Source organism: Culex quinquefasciatus, chromosome 3 (genome assembly GCF_015732765.1).
Source record: "Culex quinquefasciatus strain JHB chromosome 3, VPISU_Cqui_1.0_pri_paternal, whole genome shotgun sequence".
NCBI classification, from domain to species: Eukaryota; Metazoa; Arthropoda; class Insecta; order Diptera; family Culicidae; genus Culex; species Culex quinquefasciatus.
This window is the reverse complement of record NC_051863.1, coordinates 175,182,705-175,201,911: the sequence shown is the minus strand read 5'-3', so window position 1 is coordinate 175,201,911 and position 19,207 is coordinate 175,182,705. Positions and strand designations below refer to the sequence as shown.

The following is a 19,207-nucleotide window of genomic DNA, read 5'->3' as shown; positions in this document are numbered from 1 at the left end:
CGTTCGCTGAACGGGGTGAGTTCAAGGAAAAACTTCCTCCTCGAAGCAAAACACTGCCGAGTTGCAGCAGCCAGCCAGCATTATTGGCTCGTTGGCCTGGGGCAAACTTTCCTTTTTGCAGGCCAGCTTATTTATTCATAAGCATGAAGCACTCGGATTTCCGTCGGTCCTGATGCACCGGGATCGGGATCGACCTTGCTGGCTGTGTAGTGGTTCAGAACTTGGAGCTTAAGAGGTAGCAGCTGGTGAAACTATGCCGTCACAGTGGATTTGCGGGATGAATTGTGTAGTGGGACTTGGGCGGACTAAGATCCCCGGACTGTCTATTATGGGTCACTGTAAAATTATGTTATTTTTAAATCAAAAGGATTATTAAAAAGACATTTTTACTACCTTCACTCTACAAAAAATACCTTTTATTAAAGTCCATCAACCTGATATTAACGCAGCACAACCGCACTTCATATTGATACACATAATCTTCCGAGGAGCAACAGCTGCTTCTCCGGGGATTCCATCCACAATCCCAAATTTATGGCATCGTTAACTCCATCTATCCTCATTGGCGACCGGAATGGCCATCGGGTCCAATCGTTTTGTCCAAACTATTAACATAACACACACAAACACACACACACCGTTTGCCCGATGAACCCATAAATCTAGCCAACCAGCCAGCCAAGGAGATAGCTTCATCCGTTGGAAGATCCCTTATCCTGGTGGGGTCATTATTGGCGGTGGTCACACACACGGGGACGTTATAATAACACCTCTCCCCTTCTTCGGGATTATGGCCGTTGTTTATTGAATAGATTGTGTACACAGAGGGCACATGCCGAACTGATGAACTTTGGAAGCTTCTTATCTCCAAGGTATCGACGGAACGTTACAGCTGGTGTTGTTGTTGTTTATCAGAGGGAATTTAGTGAAACTTTAAGTTTGAGCGATTACATGTGTTACCTTTTGGGAGTGAAAAAAAAAACAGTCTGTCTTACAAGATTCTTTACTTTCAGAAAGAAACGTAGCTTTTGTACGACAACCGCCTAGCAAAACAGAAAACAGGAAACAGTAGCTCCGTAGAAAAGAGTGTGTAGTGTGAACTAGTTGTGTGATCGAATGAAACGACTTCTAATGGTGACAATAATTTAGTAACAACAGAAATCCCAGCCAGTCAAGTCAACTAAACCGTGCGCAGAGAACCAGAACCACGTGATTCCAGAGAGAACGAAGCCCAACCAAATCCACCAAATGCCACACAAGCGCGTTGATGTCTTCCGGTGTTCCGAGCAAAATTCTAAAGACTTCCTACCGCTGTCTACGATCCACCACTACCATCACTACCACCGAAGGCTACCCTCGGCCGATCATCTGATATCGCTGCGCCGCTCTAACTCCCATCTGCCGTCGTCCCTATACGTACAATAATCTCTGGAGATGGCGAAGGTCTCGGCTACCTCCCACCAAGATCCTACCATAATCGACATGATGGAGATCAGCAAGAAGCGTCCACCGAAGCTCAAGTCCGCCGATCGCACCGTGTCCGTCCGCATCGACAACTACTCGCCGAGGGCCGCAGGCGGTGGCAACAGTCCAATCATGCTGGACAACAGCCTTATCGTGCACCACAGTCCCATCGAGCGGCTGTCCCCGGTCTCGCACGCCAAGCAGCACCAACAAGATCCGAAGGTGTTCTTCGTGAACGAGTCCTCACCGACGTCCCTCAAGGTCGAGGACTACAGTGCGGGTCAGCGGAAGCCCCTGCGGAGATCCGATACCCTGCACGTGTACTCACCGTCGATGCATCAGCTGCGGAAAGCCACATCGTTCCACTCGAGAACCAACAGTGGCGGCTCGAACCCGGACGAGATTGTGGCCGCACCCATAATCCGGCACAGCAGCGTTCGGCACTCGCACATCTACCCGCGCGAGTACCTGGTCAAGCAGGACAGTGGTGGCGGAACGAGCAGCGGTGGTGGTGAGGAGGAAGAAGAGATACGCCCAGCTCCGGCATTTGTCCATTCGCCAAACACGAGCGGGAATCGCCGTAACTGTCACATGCATCGGTCGTTCAACGATCAGCAAAAGCAACGCAACGCCGCCTTTCAGCGAAGGGATTCCGCAAAGTTCCACTCGCTGGGAGACGACATGCCAGCGGAAGTGATCGAGCGGAGCCCACGAGAAGGTAAAAAGTTCAGCTCGGCCAACGCGAGTCTCGAGAACGAAGTGTACCGATCACGCAGCAACAGTAGATCGGAGAAGAAAGCCGAATCGTTCTCGGACTTTGTGAATCGACAAAACAGCAAAAAGTATAACCAGAAGAACAGCACCACTAGTCTGGATCAAGCGTTGCCGTACATTGGAGGCAGCGGCCCGGGTAGCTTTCGCCGGTCACTTATACAACATTCTAACGCACATCTGCTCAGCCCTAACCCTCCCTTCACCGATGAGTTCCAACCCCAGAAGTCACCCATCTTTGATCAGAAGAAGTCGTACAGCTTGCGGTACAAAAATGGCCGCGATGCGCGCGAGACGTTCAAGGCGAAAAAGTCGAAAAGCTTCATGATCGACCTGGAACCTCCACCGGCCATCATCAGCGGTTCCAGCAGTCCCTATCGCAAGGAAAGCGTTGCGTTCACCGCCGAAGAGGTGGACAAGATCTACAAGGCCTCACGTAAGCTTTCGCCCAATCTGATACTGGACGACATCGGCCGGGAGATTTCGCCCGTCCCGATGGACATCATGGACATCAACTACGGTGTCATCATGAAGACCTACCAGATGAATCGACAAAAGTCGATGCGCAAGAGCCGGCGGAAAGGCACCGACGACAAGGCGAAGCTGGAGTTTGACGAAGACTCCGAGTCCAACCGGAAGCGCAAACGGATAGCATGCATCGTGATGACCGTGTTCATAGCCTTAGCGATATTCAGCATCCTCGCGGTCATCGTCACCTTGACGCACACCAGCGCTGGTCCGTCGCAGACGAAACCGACGTACACGTTCGCCCGGGATACGCCCATCCACGCGATACCGACGTACCAGATCTCGAAAGATTCGCCAAAACACTACAACGGCATCAATTGATGCGGAAGCAATCGTAGCAACCGGTGGCTGCAGTCGACATGCCCGCCGGAAGCGCTGTGGGTCGCAGCAGGCTGCGGCAACCCGGCGGCCATCCTCTTCGACGAGCTGTTTAGTTAGCGATTACTCACGCCAGTAGTTGCAGTAGTAGGCGGTGCGCGGCGAACGGAGTGCGATGTAGACTACGTTGATTTGAGATGATGAACTTGTAATACACACACATTACATACACAATATCCAACGAAGTGCCAAGGACGACCCCGGAGCGGCGCTAACGTCGCCTCGCGAGGGCGGCCACTCTTTTTTACTCCAAAACAAACAAAAAATCAAAAAACATTTCAAGAAACTTAAAAAACGAACGGACATACGCAGTGACACACACAGTGACAGTGAACGCAAGTGTTTATAAGTGTTTTTTCGATGCGCGCGGACAAGGACGATTACACAGACGCTAAAACAAACGCAAGAAGACACAAAGCTGGAAAAGATGGAGAAGAAGAAGCAACACACATACGATATACGTGACCTAGTGTTAACTAATGTTAAAATAATCAGTATTTTGAACCGGTGAATAAAAATAATCAATAAATAACCTACCAGTAAACTAGTACGATAACGTTAATCTAAAACCAAGGTGAAGTTACGATAAACAAGCATACAGTAAACCGAAAAGGAGAAGTTAAATAATATACCTAGTAACCTAAAACTTAAACAAAGCAAAGAATATTATAATACTCCTAAACAACTAACAAAAAGGATTGAAGAATGGAACTGTGGTCCGAAGCAGAGAAACGAAGCGTTGTTACAAGAAAACTAAATCAAAGCACAACTAACCATAGAGAAAGCAACAAAAAATAACCAAAATCAAAAACAAAAGTTTCATACACTCACAAACAAACCATATTTAAAGTTATCGAATATAAACTAACATGAATGCAGAAGAAGATACGGATGCCCACATTCAACGAAGAAACAACAAAAAAACACTAGTAACTCGAGAAACCTGTGAAAACCTCTGTCTATCTGTCTGTCTGTACGTCTGTCACACTCTCCGCTCTATCAATGTCTGTGTACCATCTGTGAGTGTGTGTGTGTGTTATATTCAAACGAGACTACCACGCACACCCTATACTGACTGAAGAAGAACAGGAAGACAAACAACAGTTTCAACTCCAACGCGCTTTGATTCAGTGAACTGCGCGCGTGTATTATCAAAAGCGTATGTGTGCAATGTGTATGTGTGACAACAAGTCGAACCGATGTGAGACACGTCGCTTGGAGGCGTTCCACTTTTTTTTTTCGTTGGTTAGCATTTGATGATCTGCAAATAGTGATGGATTCTGTCCTTTGTCCCCGCGAAGGATCTCCTCCGGGCATTCGGCGGCAGCACACTACCTCGGGCGCTGCAGATAAACGGACGGACCTGAACGATTCTCCGCCATCGACGGAAGAGGAAGCTTCACAGGTAAACTGGTGTGGCGAATGGGATGGTTTACCGGGGGGAGATGGAAACTGTTGGTCGTCAATAGTTGATTGCATTTTTCATTGACGGTTATTTGTTTCGTTTTTTTCTACGACTCTGGAAAGTGGTGGGAAATTGATTCCTTCGTCGATTTAAGAAGCTAATAAAAAAATTTGATGGCTCAAGCATGATCGGATATCATTTGCAAACATAACTTATGTTGAGCAGTTTTGTTGATTTGTGAAGAACCATTTAAAGATAATAATTTTTAAACAATTCGCGTTTATTTTAAAAATAATAAAATTCATGTTTCAAACAAAAAAACGTCGCTCTTCAAGTTCACAGAACCTTTGTGAGCACGTTACTAATTCTTATGCCGCCAGTGTCGTCTTGTTTCGGTGGTGTTATCGTCAGGATTTGCACGTTACAAACACCCACTCGGGGTCTACGTGCTGTGCCACTACCCCGCATCAGAAAGGGAAGGTTCTCACGGTTGGCTGAATTCACGAACTGTGAACAATACTGGTTGCGTCAAAAGTGCCCGTGATGATACGCCCTACGCATGTTTCACTGCCCTAGGGAAAGTTTGGCAAAAAAACGGAATACTTTGGTGCTGCGACGAAAGCGATTATTTTTGGGGCAAGTGGGCTTTTTTAGAATAATATATTTTTAAAAATGATGTCTGCAAAAATATATCAACCTTTAAACATATGTTTGACCAATTAAAACAATGACACTTAATCAGTCCACTGACAGAATTGATTTTTATTTTTTATCCATTTTAATCGAATTTAACAAAACATTCCAAAATCATTCCCAGCCACTTTGGCTTAAATTTGGTACATGGTAATTTCAGATGTAAACATTACCATTGCTTTCATTTATTGACTCAAAATCATTTTACAGCGATTCCACGTCAAAACAATTTGGCTCAAATTTCGTCATGGAGTTCCTTGGCTAGAATAATTAGAATCGTATTTTTCTGTTTGACGTTTGCATACGTGAAAAAAAAATAGAAAATTGTTAATTTCTTTAAAAAACAGTTTTAACCACGTTGATCGCACTTAAGGCACCATGCGTCTCCAGCCAAATGCACGGGGAACTTATTTCGGTGGAGAAGTATGGCCGGGACCACCCTAACCGCCAAGAAACTATGCGGGCCTGATAATGTTGGCCATGGAACTCCAAGGCCAAATAAGGACCAAATCGGAGCATCCTACAGAGGTAAAAAAAAGTCATGGTAATATTACATCTGAGAAGAGGGACATTTTTTATATAAGAAAAAAATTTAATTTTACCTCTGAAAATGTGTAATTTAACCACTTATATGACTTAATGTCACTTTTTCAGTCTTATTACAGAAAATTCACTAAATTTACTTAAAAGATAATTTTCAATCACTCCTGAATGTTTCACGAAGATATTTCATAAGGGTCATTCCATCTGAAGCGGAACAGCATTTGAAAATTACCCTCTCCGATCCTGCTCAAATTTGGCAGAGCTGTTGATACTATCAAAACATGCAAGAATCCCGAATTTCATCCAAATCGGACCACCTCCTCCATTTTTGTACCTCCCCAAAAAATCGACTTTTTGGCGATTTTTGACCAAACCTCCTAGTTTCAAACGGCGATAGCTCAGGAACCACAAATCTCAGAAGGTCGGTCTTATACTCAATTTTGAAGAAAATTGGACGTAGAATCCATTTCCGTGATCAAAATTTTGATTAATTTATGTTTTCTACCTGTATTGCGCAATTGAAAACTTTAAACGGTCGTATCTCAAAACACCCCAACTTATTTTTTTTATTTGACCTCACCATCGTGTTCCCCGGCCAATTTTACATAAGAATCACTTATCGACAGAAATGAATATGTTTCGTTCCAGAGATATCAAATTTTGAAGTTTTGTGTTTTCGAGATTACCTACATCAGCTTCATTCGCCGCATCTGCTAGAAGCACACAGGCTGGCTTATGAACAATTGCTACCTGGTATTTTATTGAAATAATATTTCATCATAAATAATCTTTATCAAATTGGGCAAAAATTAACTGTATAACACTGTAGGAAACTGGAGTTTAACCGAGAAAATTTACCTGCTCAAAAAATGAATGAAGTGAATTTCTGTGTTAACCCACAGGACAGAGCAATTACGACACACAGTAAAGGGCAGAATTGGATTCCGACGGAGCGAGCAGGAAAATGCAATTAATCTTGTTAGTAACACTGAACAATAAGTGCACGATACATTATTGAGTAAAATATGAATCAAAATGAATAAAATTTGTTGATACGTTGTACTCTTGTGAAGGACGATCACAAGGAGTAGGAAAAGGATTTCTGGAAAGTATAAAACTTAAAAATGTAAGAAAATCACAAAGATTGATCTGCGAATTTAGTTGCGATGATTTTGACACCGTCCGAACAACAGTGTTTTTTTATTCTTCTATCATTCTTGGATTCTTGGAACACAATACGGCTGCTGGCCTCACGTATAAGGATTTTTTTAAATTAAATGTACCTTGACCAAAATCATCTTTTAATCAAATGAAGCTAGTTCACAATATAAAAATTGACTTAATATGATCAATCTTTTAAACCATGAATCAGATTTGCCAAATCAAAGTGTCAATAATAAACTAAAAAAACTAAAACTAAAAATAAAAATAAAGCAGGTTTTGGGGTTTTTGCTGGATGGCACTATTTTGCTACTGCCCATGATAAAGGCCCTAGTCATGGCCTCGGAGGTACTCTAAAACGGTTAGCAACACGTAAAAACGGTGCATAAAAAATATCCCAATAAATATTTCTTTCACAAAAATAGATTGATCTAGGTAGGGGAACAGCACCTAATTCCAGCGTTCCTCTAATGTTGCCATATCAGAGCTTTGGCATTCAATTACAGCTGATTAAAAGCGTTTTCAACTGAAATCGAGTGATAAATAACTCAATAAGAAGTGAACAAGCAAGTTTCTATCAAAAGTTTTGCAAAATTTGTTGTTTAAATAGTGAAAATGAGCAAATTGGACGAAACTAGGAGCGAGGACTTAACCTGTCAAACATACGAGAATTTTCCCTATTTGCCTTTTGCACAAATATTTGCGTAAAATTATAAAAATAAAAATTATAAAAAAGCCACTTGAATAAAAATTTGCAAAAAAAAGTAAAAATATAAATTAAATTAATCATCTCCCAGAACACCAGGTAGCAGTTATTGATAAGCCCGCCTGTGTGCTTCTAGCAGATGCGGCGAATGAAGCTGATGTAGGTAATCTCGAAAAAAAAAAACTTTAAAATTCGATATCTCTGGAACGAAACATATTCATTTTTGTCGATAGGTGATTCTTATGTAAAATTGGCCGGGGAACACAATGGTGAGGTCAAATAAAAAAAATAAGTTGGGGTGTTTTGAGATACGGCCGTTTAAAGTTTTCAATTGCGCAAGACTCCTAAGACATATCCCGTGTGCATGACGAAGTCTGATTTTAAAATTTTGCTTTTTAAAAAAATAAAAAAGTCAAAAACTGATGTTTTTTGTATGAAAAACAAAAAAATATTTTAACCTTTTTTTTAAATTAAGTTTTTGGAAATCGGCCTTCGGCATGCACACAGGACCGGTTTAATGAGTCTTCACCAAACTTTTGAGCTGATTTAGTCAAAGCAGTGTTGAGATATCGTGGCACCCGTTTTTTGAAACTACTAACTTAAAATAGCTGCATATATCTCGGCAATGGTACATTCAAATGTCTCCATATTTATTTTGTTAATAGATGAAGATGTACATTGAAATGTCCTGCAAAAAGATTATAAAAAAGTTTAAATGTGTGTTCACACCAACCTCGGACATTTTTGACGATTTACATGTACACAGTAAAAAAAAAATGATAAATTTGGAAGGTTGAATATTACCTCTTTAATGATGTAATTTTACCTCAATTTAGACTGAAAAATTATTACACCAGAAAATTGGTAAAGTTACACATTTTCTGAGGTAAAATTACACATTTTTTTCTGGTATAAAAGATGTACCCCTTCCTAGTTGTAATATTACCATGATTTTTTACTGTGTATGTAAAATTACATCTTAAAATAGGTAATATTCAACCTTCCAAATTTACACATTTTTTTACTGTGTATTGGTTTGACTGTTAGCCCAAATAGATTTGCCATTAAAGAAGTATTACCTTTTGAGTAAAAAAATGTGAATCATTACAGGTTTCCTCGGAAAGCTCTTGATAGAATCTGGAAGTGGCCAGAATTAATAATGTATCTCCGTATTTATCACATAATGTTTTTGAAATGCACATTCATGAAAAATCATTAAGACTGACCTATTGCATGATGAATTCTGATAGAATTTGCAAACCCAGGAACTAGCCCAGATGACGGTACATCGTTGAAACTTTAGCGAATTCTGGGGTTCGGAAAACCAAAAACTTCTTCGGTGACCACTGCACAGTGGTCTAGATCGCAAAATTAAGTGAGAATTTGGCTTTCCGAAAAGTTGTGAAGTTTTGGAGCTTTGATGTCTTCAGAAGAGTTGTTTTACATAAAAAGGGTCAACTTTTGGATTGGATGAAAATTAGGGTGATTTGAAAATGTAACTTTTCAGGATTTTTTACAGGATTTTTTGTCTTCTAAAAAGTTGTTGAGCTTGCTCATCCCAGCAGCTTTGTCAAAGACACCAAAATTTTATCTTAAAGGTCAAGAGTTACAGCCATTTTAAGGCAAAAAAGATGCAATTTTGAAATCTCAATATCTCGAAAAAACGCAAGCTTAAAATTTTGCCAGGGGTGTTTTTCTTTAAACTCGAGATGACTTCATTTGAAAATGTCTAATTTTCAATGGAAAAGTGTATGAGACTATCCTAACGAAATTCAAATTTGGCCAACTGTATTTGAACTATATGTTTTTGCATCTAATTTTGTCCGCTGAATCTGATTCGGCCCTCAGAATTGAGTGTAAGTGTTAAAGGTTTCAATTATTAAATTATTATATAAACCCAAAAAATCACGAAAAGTCGATTTTTTGACACTTTGGCTCAATTCTGAACAGATTCAGTTTTTTTTTATTTTCATCTTTTTTGCCTTCGAATGGCTGTAATTTTTACCCTCAATTCCAAATTATCCTGTAAAAAATAAAAAATGTGTATTCTCTATAAATTAACCCTGCACTGCTACGTTCAAAAAACTGATTATTGAAGGTTTGTTAAGATGCTTTCTCTAAATTAGGTCGTAGAAGGCGTAGATCGCGGGAAAAAAACTGGTGTCTTCGACAACGTTGCTTGGATAAGCAAGTTTCAATAACTTTCTTGAAGACAAAAAAAACCCAAAAAAAAATCCTGAAAAGTTTCATTTTCAAAATCACCGGAATCGTGAAACACCCTAATTTTCAACAACTCTTCTGAAGACACCAAAGCTCCAAAGCTTCATCATTTTGAAAAGTGCAAAAAACATAACGGTAACAGTTGTTAATTTCTCCACATTTCGAAACACAGATTTCTAATTCCTTCATTTCTCAACAAACTCAACCCCAAGAACTTGTAAATCCGAAATCAATTCCACCCCCCTTTTAAAACGCTTTAGCCAAGGGAAATTTCCACCGTAATTATTTCCCAACGTCCCCCAAGCCCAGCCAAACGGAATGATTTCAGCAGCGACGAGTGGTTGTGACGTTTTACGAGCTTTCTATAAAGAGGATCGTCCCCAACCCGCAAGATTGCTCGCTCTCCAGGAGAGATACTTTCAAAGCCCTCGAGGGAGGGTGAAAAGCTTCCTCACCCTCGCCCTGCTTGTTGAATGGAAATTAAGTGGCTTTCCCCAGAAGTGAGCGATTTTCGGCGAGGATTATTGAATAGAGCTGCTTGAGCCAACGCTGAAGCTTTTGGGGGGGGGGGGGGGGGGGTTGGGGTAAGAAGGTTTGAGAGACCAGCAGTCAGTTTGTATGTCACCAGGTGCTTTCGAAAATTGGCTAATGCATTATGGAGTAAATTGTGAAGATATTTTGGGCGATAGCGTTGACAAGTGACAGAATTGAGGGGTTGGAGTGAGTTTAGATTTACGAGATGAAGTGGACGATAACTTTTGAGTTGGGGCAATCGCAGCGAGAGCTTGTTGGAAAAGGTGGAAGAAGTGCGTTTAAATTGATGCTTTTGCGAACTTTCCAAATCTATATGTTATTGAAAAGCTGACTTAAATTTTTCTTTTATTCTGTCTTTGCAGGTAAGATACTACGTTTGGAACCTGGCTGAATCTGAGTAAGACTATGAGTAACGGAACTTGTTATGAACAATCTGTTATTGCATTTCCCCTTTCGGTAAAACGATTTAACCAGTTTAAATCATAACTGCTGAAGTGTCAAACCACCACGACCACTAATCATTTTGTAAATTACAAATATTCCACCCCTCACCAAGTCGAATCCCATCACCATTCAAAATTTAAACCTCCAGCGAACAAATACCACCGGATGATAGGATTCCACCTGATTTGCAATTGAATAGTAATGTGTAAGCTTACATCAACACAAAACGCCATTGACTGCAAATAGGATAATTAAATTTATCTCGTTCCGCGCAGGTCCTCCTGCTGAGCGATACTATATCAGTACCTATTAGGGTGACCAAAACAAGACCCTGTGCTACAATAGAGCCAGTCCTACTAGTATTGCCCTTTCGTCATAGTTGTAGAACTTTTTTATTAATGCTGTTTGTGATTAACATAAAAAATAGTTTTTCGATAGTGAAGATTTGCAAAGTTTTTTCCAAAAATTCTGGCCACCCTAATGCTTACACATACGAATAGAGTACGCAAATTCAATCAATTACGGTGTCACCTCCTCCTGCCCGGAAAGCATTACTGACACCATCGGCAGCCGTCCCGTTGACTTTCCACCCGTTGCAAGGGGTTTGCACAATTTTACGGCAATTAACTGTCTGGCATGGTGACACAGATCAGTAGTGCGGTGCCTGTGTGGACGCGCAGTCCTGTTTTTTTTTTCGTGTTATTTTCCGTCTCTTTTGTGTCGCTATTTGTGTACATGGGGTGATTGGATTTCTTCTTCTTCTTTTTTCATTTATTTTTTGTTCGCGCGTTCGTTGGTCGATGAATTTTATTTTTGTTCTCTTTATATAGTTTTCGATAGAAACGATCCGATTTTTGTTTTTTGAGACAAGCAAGTCGTATTGCTGGATTAAGTCCTTTCCATATCATCGAGGATCGGAAGGCACGTCGACGGATATGTTTTAAGGTTTATGATATAAAATAATTTTAATGAATGAAGCCCTTCCTACATTACCGTTGATCGGAAGGCACGCCGACGGAGAATTTCTGGAGAATCGCGGTCGAATCAATACTATATTTAAATCCATAGATAGGTATCTTTCCGCAGCCGGCTGCCTAAGATTTTTAAAATTTCAACCGATAAACAAATTGCTCATGGTCGCGTCACCTACCACAGTGAATCCTGACCTCATACCCATCTTACTAACCCTTCAAAACTCATGTGATACTTTGTCGGAGACGCAGTCGATTTGGCGGTCCCATCACTCAAGTATCGGCTAACATTCCCATCCACTTCCCCGTGTCTTACCACTGGTCGTGGCCGGCGTCGGTATTGATCAGCACGATAGGGACCTTTGAAAATTGCGAAGGGGTGATGATTGGTTCCTACTTTTCATCTGTGGTCCACGGAGCAATGTTTGGGGGTCCTGGTCAATAACGAAGTAGCAGCTACGGGTAGACACCAATGCTATGCTATAATTAACTGTCTGGCATGGTGACACATTCCCACGGAAATTGCAGAAACTCGAGTTGAATTACGTGAGACAATAACAGTTATGCGCTACAAAAGTTTCCATTCGTATGTAAAGAAAACGCATGGCCCATACTTTGAGACCGTAGATTTAATAAATATTCCTCTTTTTTTTTTTTTTTTTTTTGTTCCAACATTAATAAAAATGAACTTTCACAGAAAGCTTGTAGGCCCACCTTCATTTTCCAAGAATTCCGATATAAAGAGTGATTGATCCCTTATTTTCATGAAAGAAAATTGAATTAAAAATTAAAATTAAATTAAAAATCATTATTAAACTCTTTTTAAAATTTTTAAATGTGTCACGCAACGTAACTTTTTTGCAGACTAAACTTTTTAAACGATTTGATGCCAGTAAATTTGTAGGTAATGATAAGAAAATTAAAGAAAACAAATCTTAGACTCTAACTTATTAAGCATATTGAGCAATTCCAGCTCAAATCAGGTTTTTTCTGGTACTTTTGTACCCGACCCTCTCCGATTTCAATGAAACTTTGTAGACATGTTATCCTAGGCCTATATAAGTCATTTTTGTGTATATGGAGCCAATTGTACTCGAGAATAACATTTGAGAAGGGCGTAAGGTATTTAAATATTTTAGTATTTTGCAATTTAAAAATTACTGTATCTCGAAGCCGTTGCATCGTATCAAAAAGTGGTCAAATACAAACTGGTAGGAAATTGGACGGGCTTTCTGAAAAAAATACACTGAAACAAAAATACGCGCCACTTCCATGAGATTTTTTGATTTTTAAGTTTAAAAGTTAAATTTGAAGGTGATGTCACGATTTTTTTTCGCTCAAAATTTTTGAGAAAATACCCTAAGATGTTACCAAAAGACTGACGAAAAATGCAGGATGTCACAGGAATCATTTACTAAAACTGTTTTTTGAAAAGTGGTCTAAACGTCAAAATTTTTTAAAACCGGTAGTGGGAATCGATTCCCCAGATAATTTTAAATAAAAGTCTCCATATTGACCATTGTCCTATGTCCAATCCTTGGGAAGATACAGCGGTTTTAAAAATAAAAATGTTGAAAAAACGGGATTTTTGGTGGTTTTTGGCATTTTCTATTTGACAGACTTGGTTTTTCAGTCTCGTAAATATTTTTACCGTAAAGCTCGTCCGATTTCTCATAAGTTTGCCTTTGACAGCTTTTTGATTTATATCGTTTTTATATTTACGTAATCAAATTTACTATCCTGGTTTCTACCACACTGAAAAAAATATTCTATTTTCAGTTATAAGCAATGTAATTAAGCTTATATCTGTAAGCCCTTACATCCAATTGAAATGCTGTCAAAGGCAAACTTATGGAAAATTGGACGAGCTTGCCGTTACAAATATTTACGAGACTGAAAAACCAAGTCTGTCATATAGAAATTGTCAAAAACCACCAAAAATCCCGTTTTTTCAACATTTTTATTTTTAAAACCGCTGTATCTTCCCAAGGATTGGACATAGGACAATGGTCAATATGGAGACTTTTATGTAAAATTGTCTGGAGAATCGATTCTCACTACCGGTTTTTAAAAATTTTGACGTTTAGACCAATTTTCAAAAAAACAGTTTTAGTAAATGATTTTTGTATTTTTTTAGGAAAGACATACCATCCTGCATTTTTCGTCAGTCTTTTAGTAACATTTTAGGCTATTTTCTCAAAAATTTTGAACGAAAAAAAATCGTGACATCACCTTCAAATTTAACTTTTAGACTTAAAAATCAAAAAATCTCATGGAAGTGGCGTGTATTTTTGTTTCAGTGTATTTTTTTTTTCAGAAAGCCCGTCCAATTTCCTACAAGTTTGTCTTTGACCATTTTTTGATACGACGCAACGGCTTCGAGATGCAGTAATTTTTAAATTACAGAATACAAAAATATTTAAATACCTTACGCCCTTCTTGAATGTTATTCTCGAGTACTATTTGCTCCATATGCACAACAATGGCTTATATAGGCCTAGGATAACATGTCTACAAAGTTTCATTGAAATCGGAGAGGGTCGGGTACAAAAGTATCAGAAAAATTCCTGATTTGAGCTGGAATTGCTCTATTCTCACCTTAAAAAAACATGATTTTTTATTATAATTTTTTTTGCAAGAGCTACAATTTTTTTCAAATTTTTAATTTTATTTTTTTATTTCGATGAGGTACTTTCTTTTATCATTAAATTAAAAACTTTAAACTTTATATAAAATAAGTATATTTTCAAAAATCGGATTTTTTTAAGAAGGTTTTTTTGGAAATATTGGTATTTTTTGAACAAATATAGTTTCATAACATTTGTTCATTACACAACATTCGTTTGAATGGATTGCTACAGCTTTTGCTAGAGTTAGGTTTACGGCGTTGCTAGAGCAAATTATAATAAACCTGGATAACCCATCAAACATTTAAAAATTAAAAATTTATATTTTTGGTTATTGGTACAAATTTTTAACTGACCTGGCCTTAAAGGTGGACAGATCTCAAAAAAATATTTTTTTATAACAGATTTGTGAATAAAATTATATCCTGCAAAATATTTTGCAAAGACTGTAAATCCGTTTTAATTGTCAAAAGATATGCCAATTCAAACATCTGGCTGTTTTTTTTCATTTGCCCATTTTTCACAAAATGCTTTTTGCATTATTACACAGTTATGTACAGTTACCAATGAATTTAAGAAAATATGTTTTTCTATAGTTTTATGTCTTTCTCCAATCTCAAAATCCAAAATTTTCTAAAAGTTCAAAAGTTCCATCAGGGTAATTCTCTACCAACTCACACGAAATCGGGAAAAGTTGCCCCGATCCCTGTTTGATTTGCGTGAAACTTTGTCCTAAGGGGTAACTTTTGTCCCTTATTACGAATCCGAGGTTCGTTTTTAGATATCTCGAGACGGAGGGGCGGTATGACCCCTTCTATTTTTGAACATTCAAAAAAGAGGTGTTTTTCAATAATTTGCAGCCTGAAACGGTGATGAGATAGAAATTTGGTTTCAAAAGGACTTTTAATAGACGCCCGATTTGATACTGAACTCCGAATTCCGAAAAAACGTATTTTCCATCGAAAAAACACTAAAAAAGTTTTAAAAACTCTCCCATTTTCCGTTACTCGACTGTAAACAAAATTTGGAACAAATCATTTTATGGGAAATTCAATGTAGTTTTTCGAATCTAAATTGACCCAGAAAGGTCATTTTTTCATTTAGAACCTCGTTTAGAACAAAAAAAATATTTTAAGATTTCGTGTTTTTTTATAACTTTGCAGAGTTCTTTTTTAGAGTGTAACAATGTTCTACAAAGTTGTAGATTAGACAATTACAAAAATTCTGATATATAAACATAAGGGGTTTGCTTATAAACATCACGAGTTATCGCGATTTTTTCGGTTAAAATACAAAGATAAATGATGTATAAGTTTTTGGAAATCAATGGAAATTAAAATTTTCAGTAATAGTTTTATGTGCCCTGCTGATTTTGAGAGGAATTTTTGGAGGAGCTAAAAAACTAATTTAAACCTTAAAATGTGGGCAACTTTTGGGACAATCTAAAATATAAAAAAAAATGTTCGACAAAATAATACCTTCAGATTATTTTCAAAAACACAGATTAAAATAATTTAGAATTTGTGACAACTATATAATTTTGTGCCTGTTTGTATTTTTGTAAACAATTTGTTTTATGAACGAAAAATCTGTTTAAGTCAGTTATTTTTTTTTTTGTTATTTTTTTTATGTCAATATTTTTAGTTCTTTGACCTATTAAAACACATAATTAGAATTTTCAAAACTTTGTATCCTGAGAACATTTTTTTAAATTAATTTGATGTCGCGTTGTATGCCGTATAAAGCCACTTATTAAGCTATTACACAAAACGGTGAGGATCAGTTTGACGGTGCTGTTGATTTTTTTTAATAATTAAACATGAATTCAGTTAATTTTGTGTTGTCATGCCCGAAAATTAGAGGCTCTGTCCAAAATAAAACAACCAAAAACTCGTCATACAAATCATTCTGCAATTCAGCTGTTTTGACTGAGCCAATTTAGCGAATTTTCGTGTTTTTACCTATCTAATGGCTCAAACTGAAATAAGTCGAGCGAGGCCAATGATATACTGTGGGCATTCGCAACATAAAACGATTATCGTATTCCGTGAAGCACGAAAAACGCTAATCTCACCTGAGTGGACAAGCAAATCGCTCATCCGGAACTATAACCACCCAACATCATCATCCATCAAATCTATTTCGGCCTAGCCATAAATGCTGTCATTCGGTGCACCGATAGATCATCCCACGTGGCCAACCAGACCACCCCCACGATGATTGTGGCCACGCTGCTAATTAGTGTCTAGTTCTGGCCCATGTTCCGCCCGCGGTCTACGGCCGAAAATCCGATGACAGATTACACGCTCAACACTAATCAATCTCTTTTCCTTTTTTTCTCTTTCTTCTTGAACCCGCAGTTCGCCAGGAAAACGAACGCCTGATGCGCGAATCGCTGGACCGGGCCCGGATGATCAAAAACTACACCGACTACCATCGGATGATCGCCGGTGACGAAATTCCATAACGATTTTTGCTCAGTCTCATCATCCCTGCCACCAAGAGCCATCACGCGGACGAGGCTGGCAGATGCCCCGGCGAAGGGAGCTAGTGAACGGCCCATCCCCCCCTCCTCCCGTGACCTGCAGCAACGCACCTGTGGAATTTGAGGTCTGGCCATCCGGCCAGTCGTCGTCCAGCCACGGCGTGGGAGAAAATTGGGAATTTTACAAATCGCGTTATTTTTAATTGCCTGGAAATTTTTTTTTTGTGGCTCTCGCCGTCGATAGAATTCAATTAAAATAACCCAGGTGTGGGCACTGGTAACAGATCGGACCCTGGCGCCGGAGGGGTTGTGGGTTGGAAGCAGCAAACAGAAGCTTTCCGTTGTTTAATTTTATCGAAAGTGCAGTCCTTCATACGTGCAAGGGGATAAGTTAACGTTAAAATTATTACTCAATTACGCTTTAAATTCGTTTGATTGTTGAATTTACATTATTTTTCTTTTTGCAGTCATTTAGTCTCAATTAACCATACATAAATATGTATCGTAATCGAAAAAAATCTACAAAAACTGCATCTTAAAGATAGTCTACAATAATTACGAAAATGTTACCAAATGGTACTTTTTTGAAGCTCCCAAATCACTCTGATTTTCTATATAAGCAACTCCCTATGAAATCGTTTGATTTCATGCATCGGGGCATTCCCTATGAGCCATTTTGTGTCCTATAAGTCTCAAAAAAAAGTTGACAGCTGTCATTCAAAAATGGTACGTTAATATACGTAAATCTGTATCATGAGGAAGAATTTTCTGATCGATTTGGTATCTTGAGCAAAATTGTAGGTATTGATCAGGACTATTTAGGGAAAAAAATAAGCACGCGAATGTTTGTGGCCGATTTTTAAATTCACTTTTTTACAAATATTTAATTAAAAACAACAGTTTTTTGCTATTTTTGATGTTTTTATATATTTTAGGGGACAAAATCCACAACTTTTGAACCACAATAAACTTATAATTTTGCCACCGAACTATGATTTCTTTGAAAAAAAAATCTTCTGGAGCAATAAAAACACTCCAATAAAAATAGGCACCCTAAACTGGAGTCAATCGGGACACATGGGGCGAATTGGGACAGTAGTTTTAACCATGTTGGAGCACAATATTTTGATTTTTCTGGTTGGTTAGAACAGACTCAGACCAACAAATTGTGTACATCCATTTCCAAATTTAAAAGCTTTAAGTGCTTTAAAAATTGCTGTCCCTATTCATACTGTAGTCCCGATTCGGCCCAGATTACGGTACTTTAATTGTTTACTTTAAATCAAATTGCAATCAAAATAATAACTTTCTTAAACCTATTTAAAAATATTTCAGATTGTTTTAAATAGTGTTATAAATCTTCGTCCATTTCTTTAAAAAATCGAATGGTTGAGAAAATTCTATATAATTTTCGTTTTTTGAATTTTCAAAGTCGAACAATAACTATCTCGCATATAATAAAACATATATAAAATCAAATTTATTTTGTACCACCCAATTAGACCTTATTTTTCAAAAGACGTTAGCTTAACAACCATTTTTTCCAGATTTTCAATGTTAAAAAATGAAATCATTATTTCGCCCAAAATTATTGTCCCTGCTTCTCTATGCCTCGAAAGTTGTGAGGTTTTGTGACAAAAAAAATAAATATCCGTGTAAATATTTTTTCTCAATAGCCCTCAGCAGTACCTGTAACATTATCGAAGACACCTAATCGATCAGAAAATATCTTTAAAAATTACAGCTTGTCGAATATTTACGTACCATTTTTGTTTGAACTGCTGCTTAAATTGTATGATGACTTTTATGAGAGATCCAATGAGACAAAATGGCATTTTTGGTCATAAAAAGTTCTCCACAAAGATTGAGCCAAATATTAAAATATTATTAAATTATAAATGAATAAAATCAATTTCCAAAATTCGAAGAGAATTGCTTTATTAAAAATAATTTCGATTCAGGAAACAGATTACTTTTTCGAATAATTAAAACTTTTTCTAATAAAAGCAGTTTATTATAATTAACGATAAAGTTTTAAAGTGTTATTTTTAAAGAGTTGATTTAATACAATTTTAAAATTTCTATGTTTTTATTTAAAATAATTGCCTTAGAGCAGTTCTCTACGAAATCTGTCTTTTTTCTTAAATTTGAATTTTTGTATTTTTAAATCCGACTGAAACTTTTTTGGTTCCTTCGGTATGCCCAAAGAAGCCATTTTGCATCATTAGTTTGTCCATATAATTTTCCATACAAATTTGGCAGCTGGCCATACAAAAA

At 38.0% G+C, this 19,207-nt stretch overlaps 1 protein-coding gene across 10 annotated transcripts in view; it reads left to right on the top strand.

The window, feature by feature from the left end:
- LOC119768832 overlaps positions 1-16,942 on the top strand; it is a 138,282-nt gene extending 121,340 nt beyond the window's left edge. For all 10 annotated transcript variants that reach the window (XM_038260222.1, XM_038260217.1, XM_038260219.1 and 7 more), the window contains 2 exons: positions 1,014-4,546; positions 16,806-16,942. In XM_038260222.1, coding sequence (XP_038116150.1) covers positions 1,435-3,084 — 1,650 coding nt within the window. In that variant the 5' untranslated portion in view covers positions 1,014-1,434 and the 3' untranslated portion in view covers positions 3,085-4,546; positions 16,806-16,942. The remainder of the gene's footprint in view (positions 1-1,013; positions 4,547-16,805) is intronic.
- Positions 16,943-19,207: the final 2,265 nt, after the last annotated feature.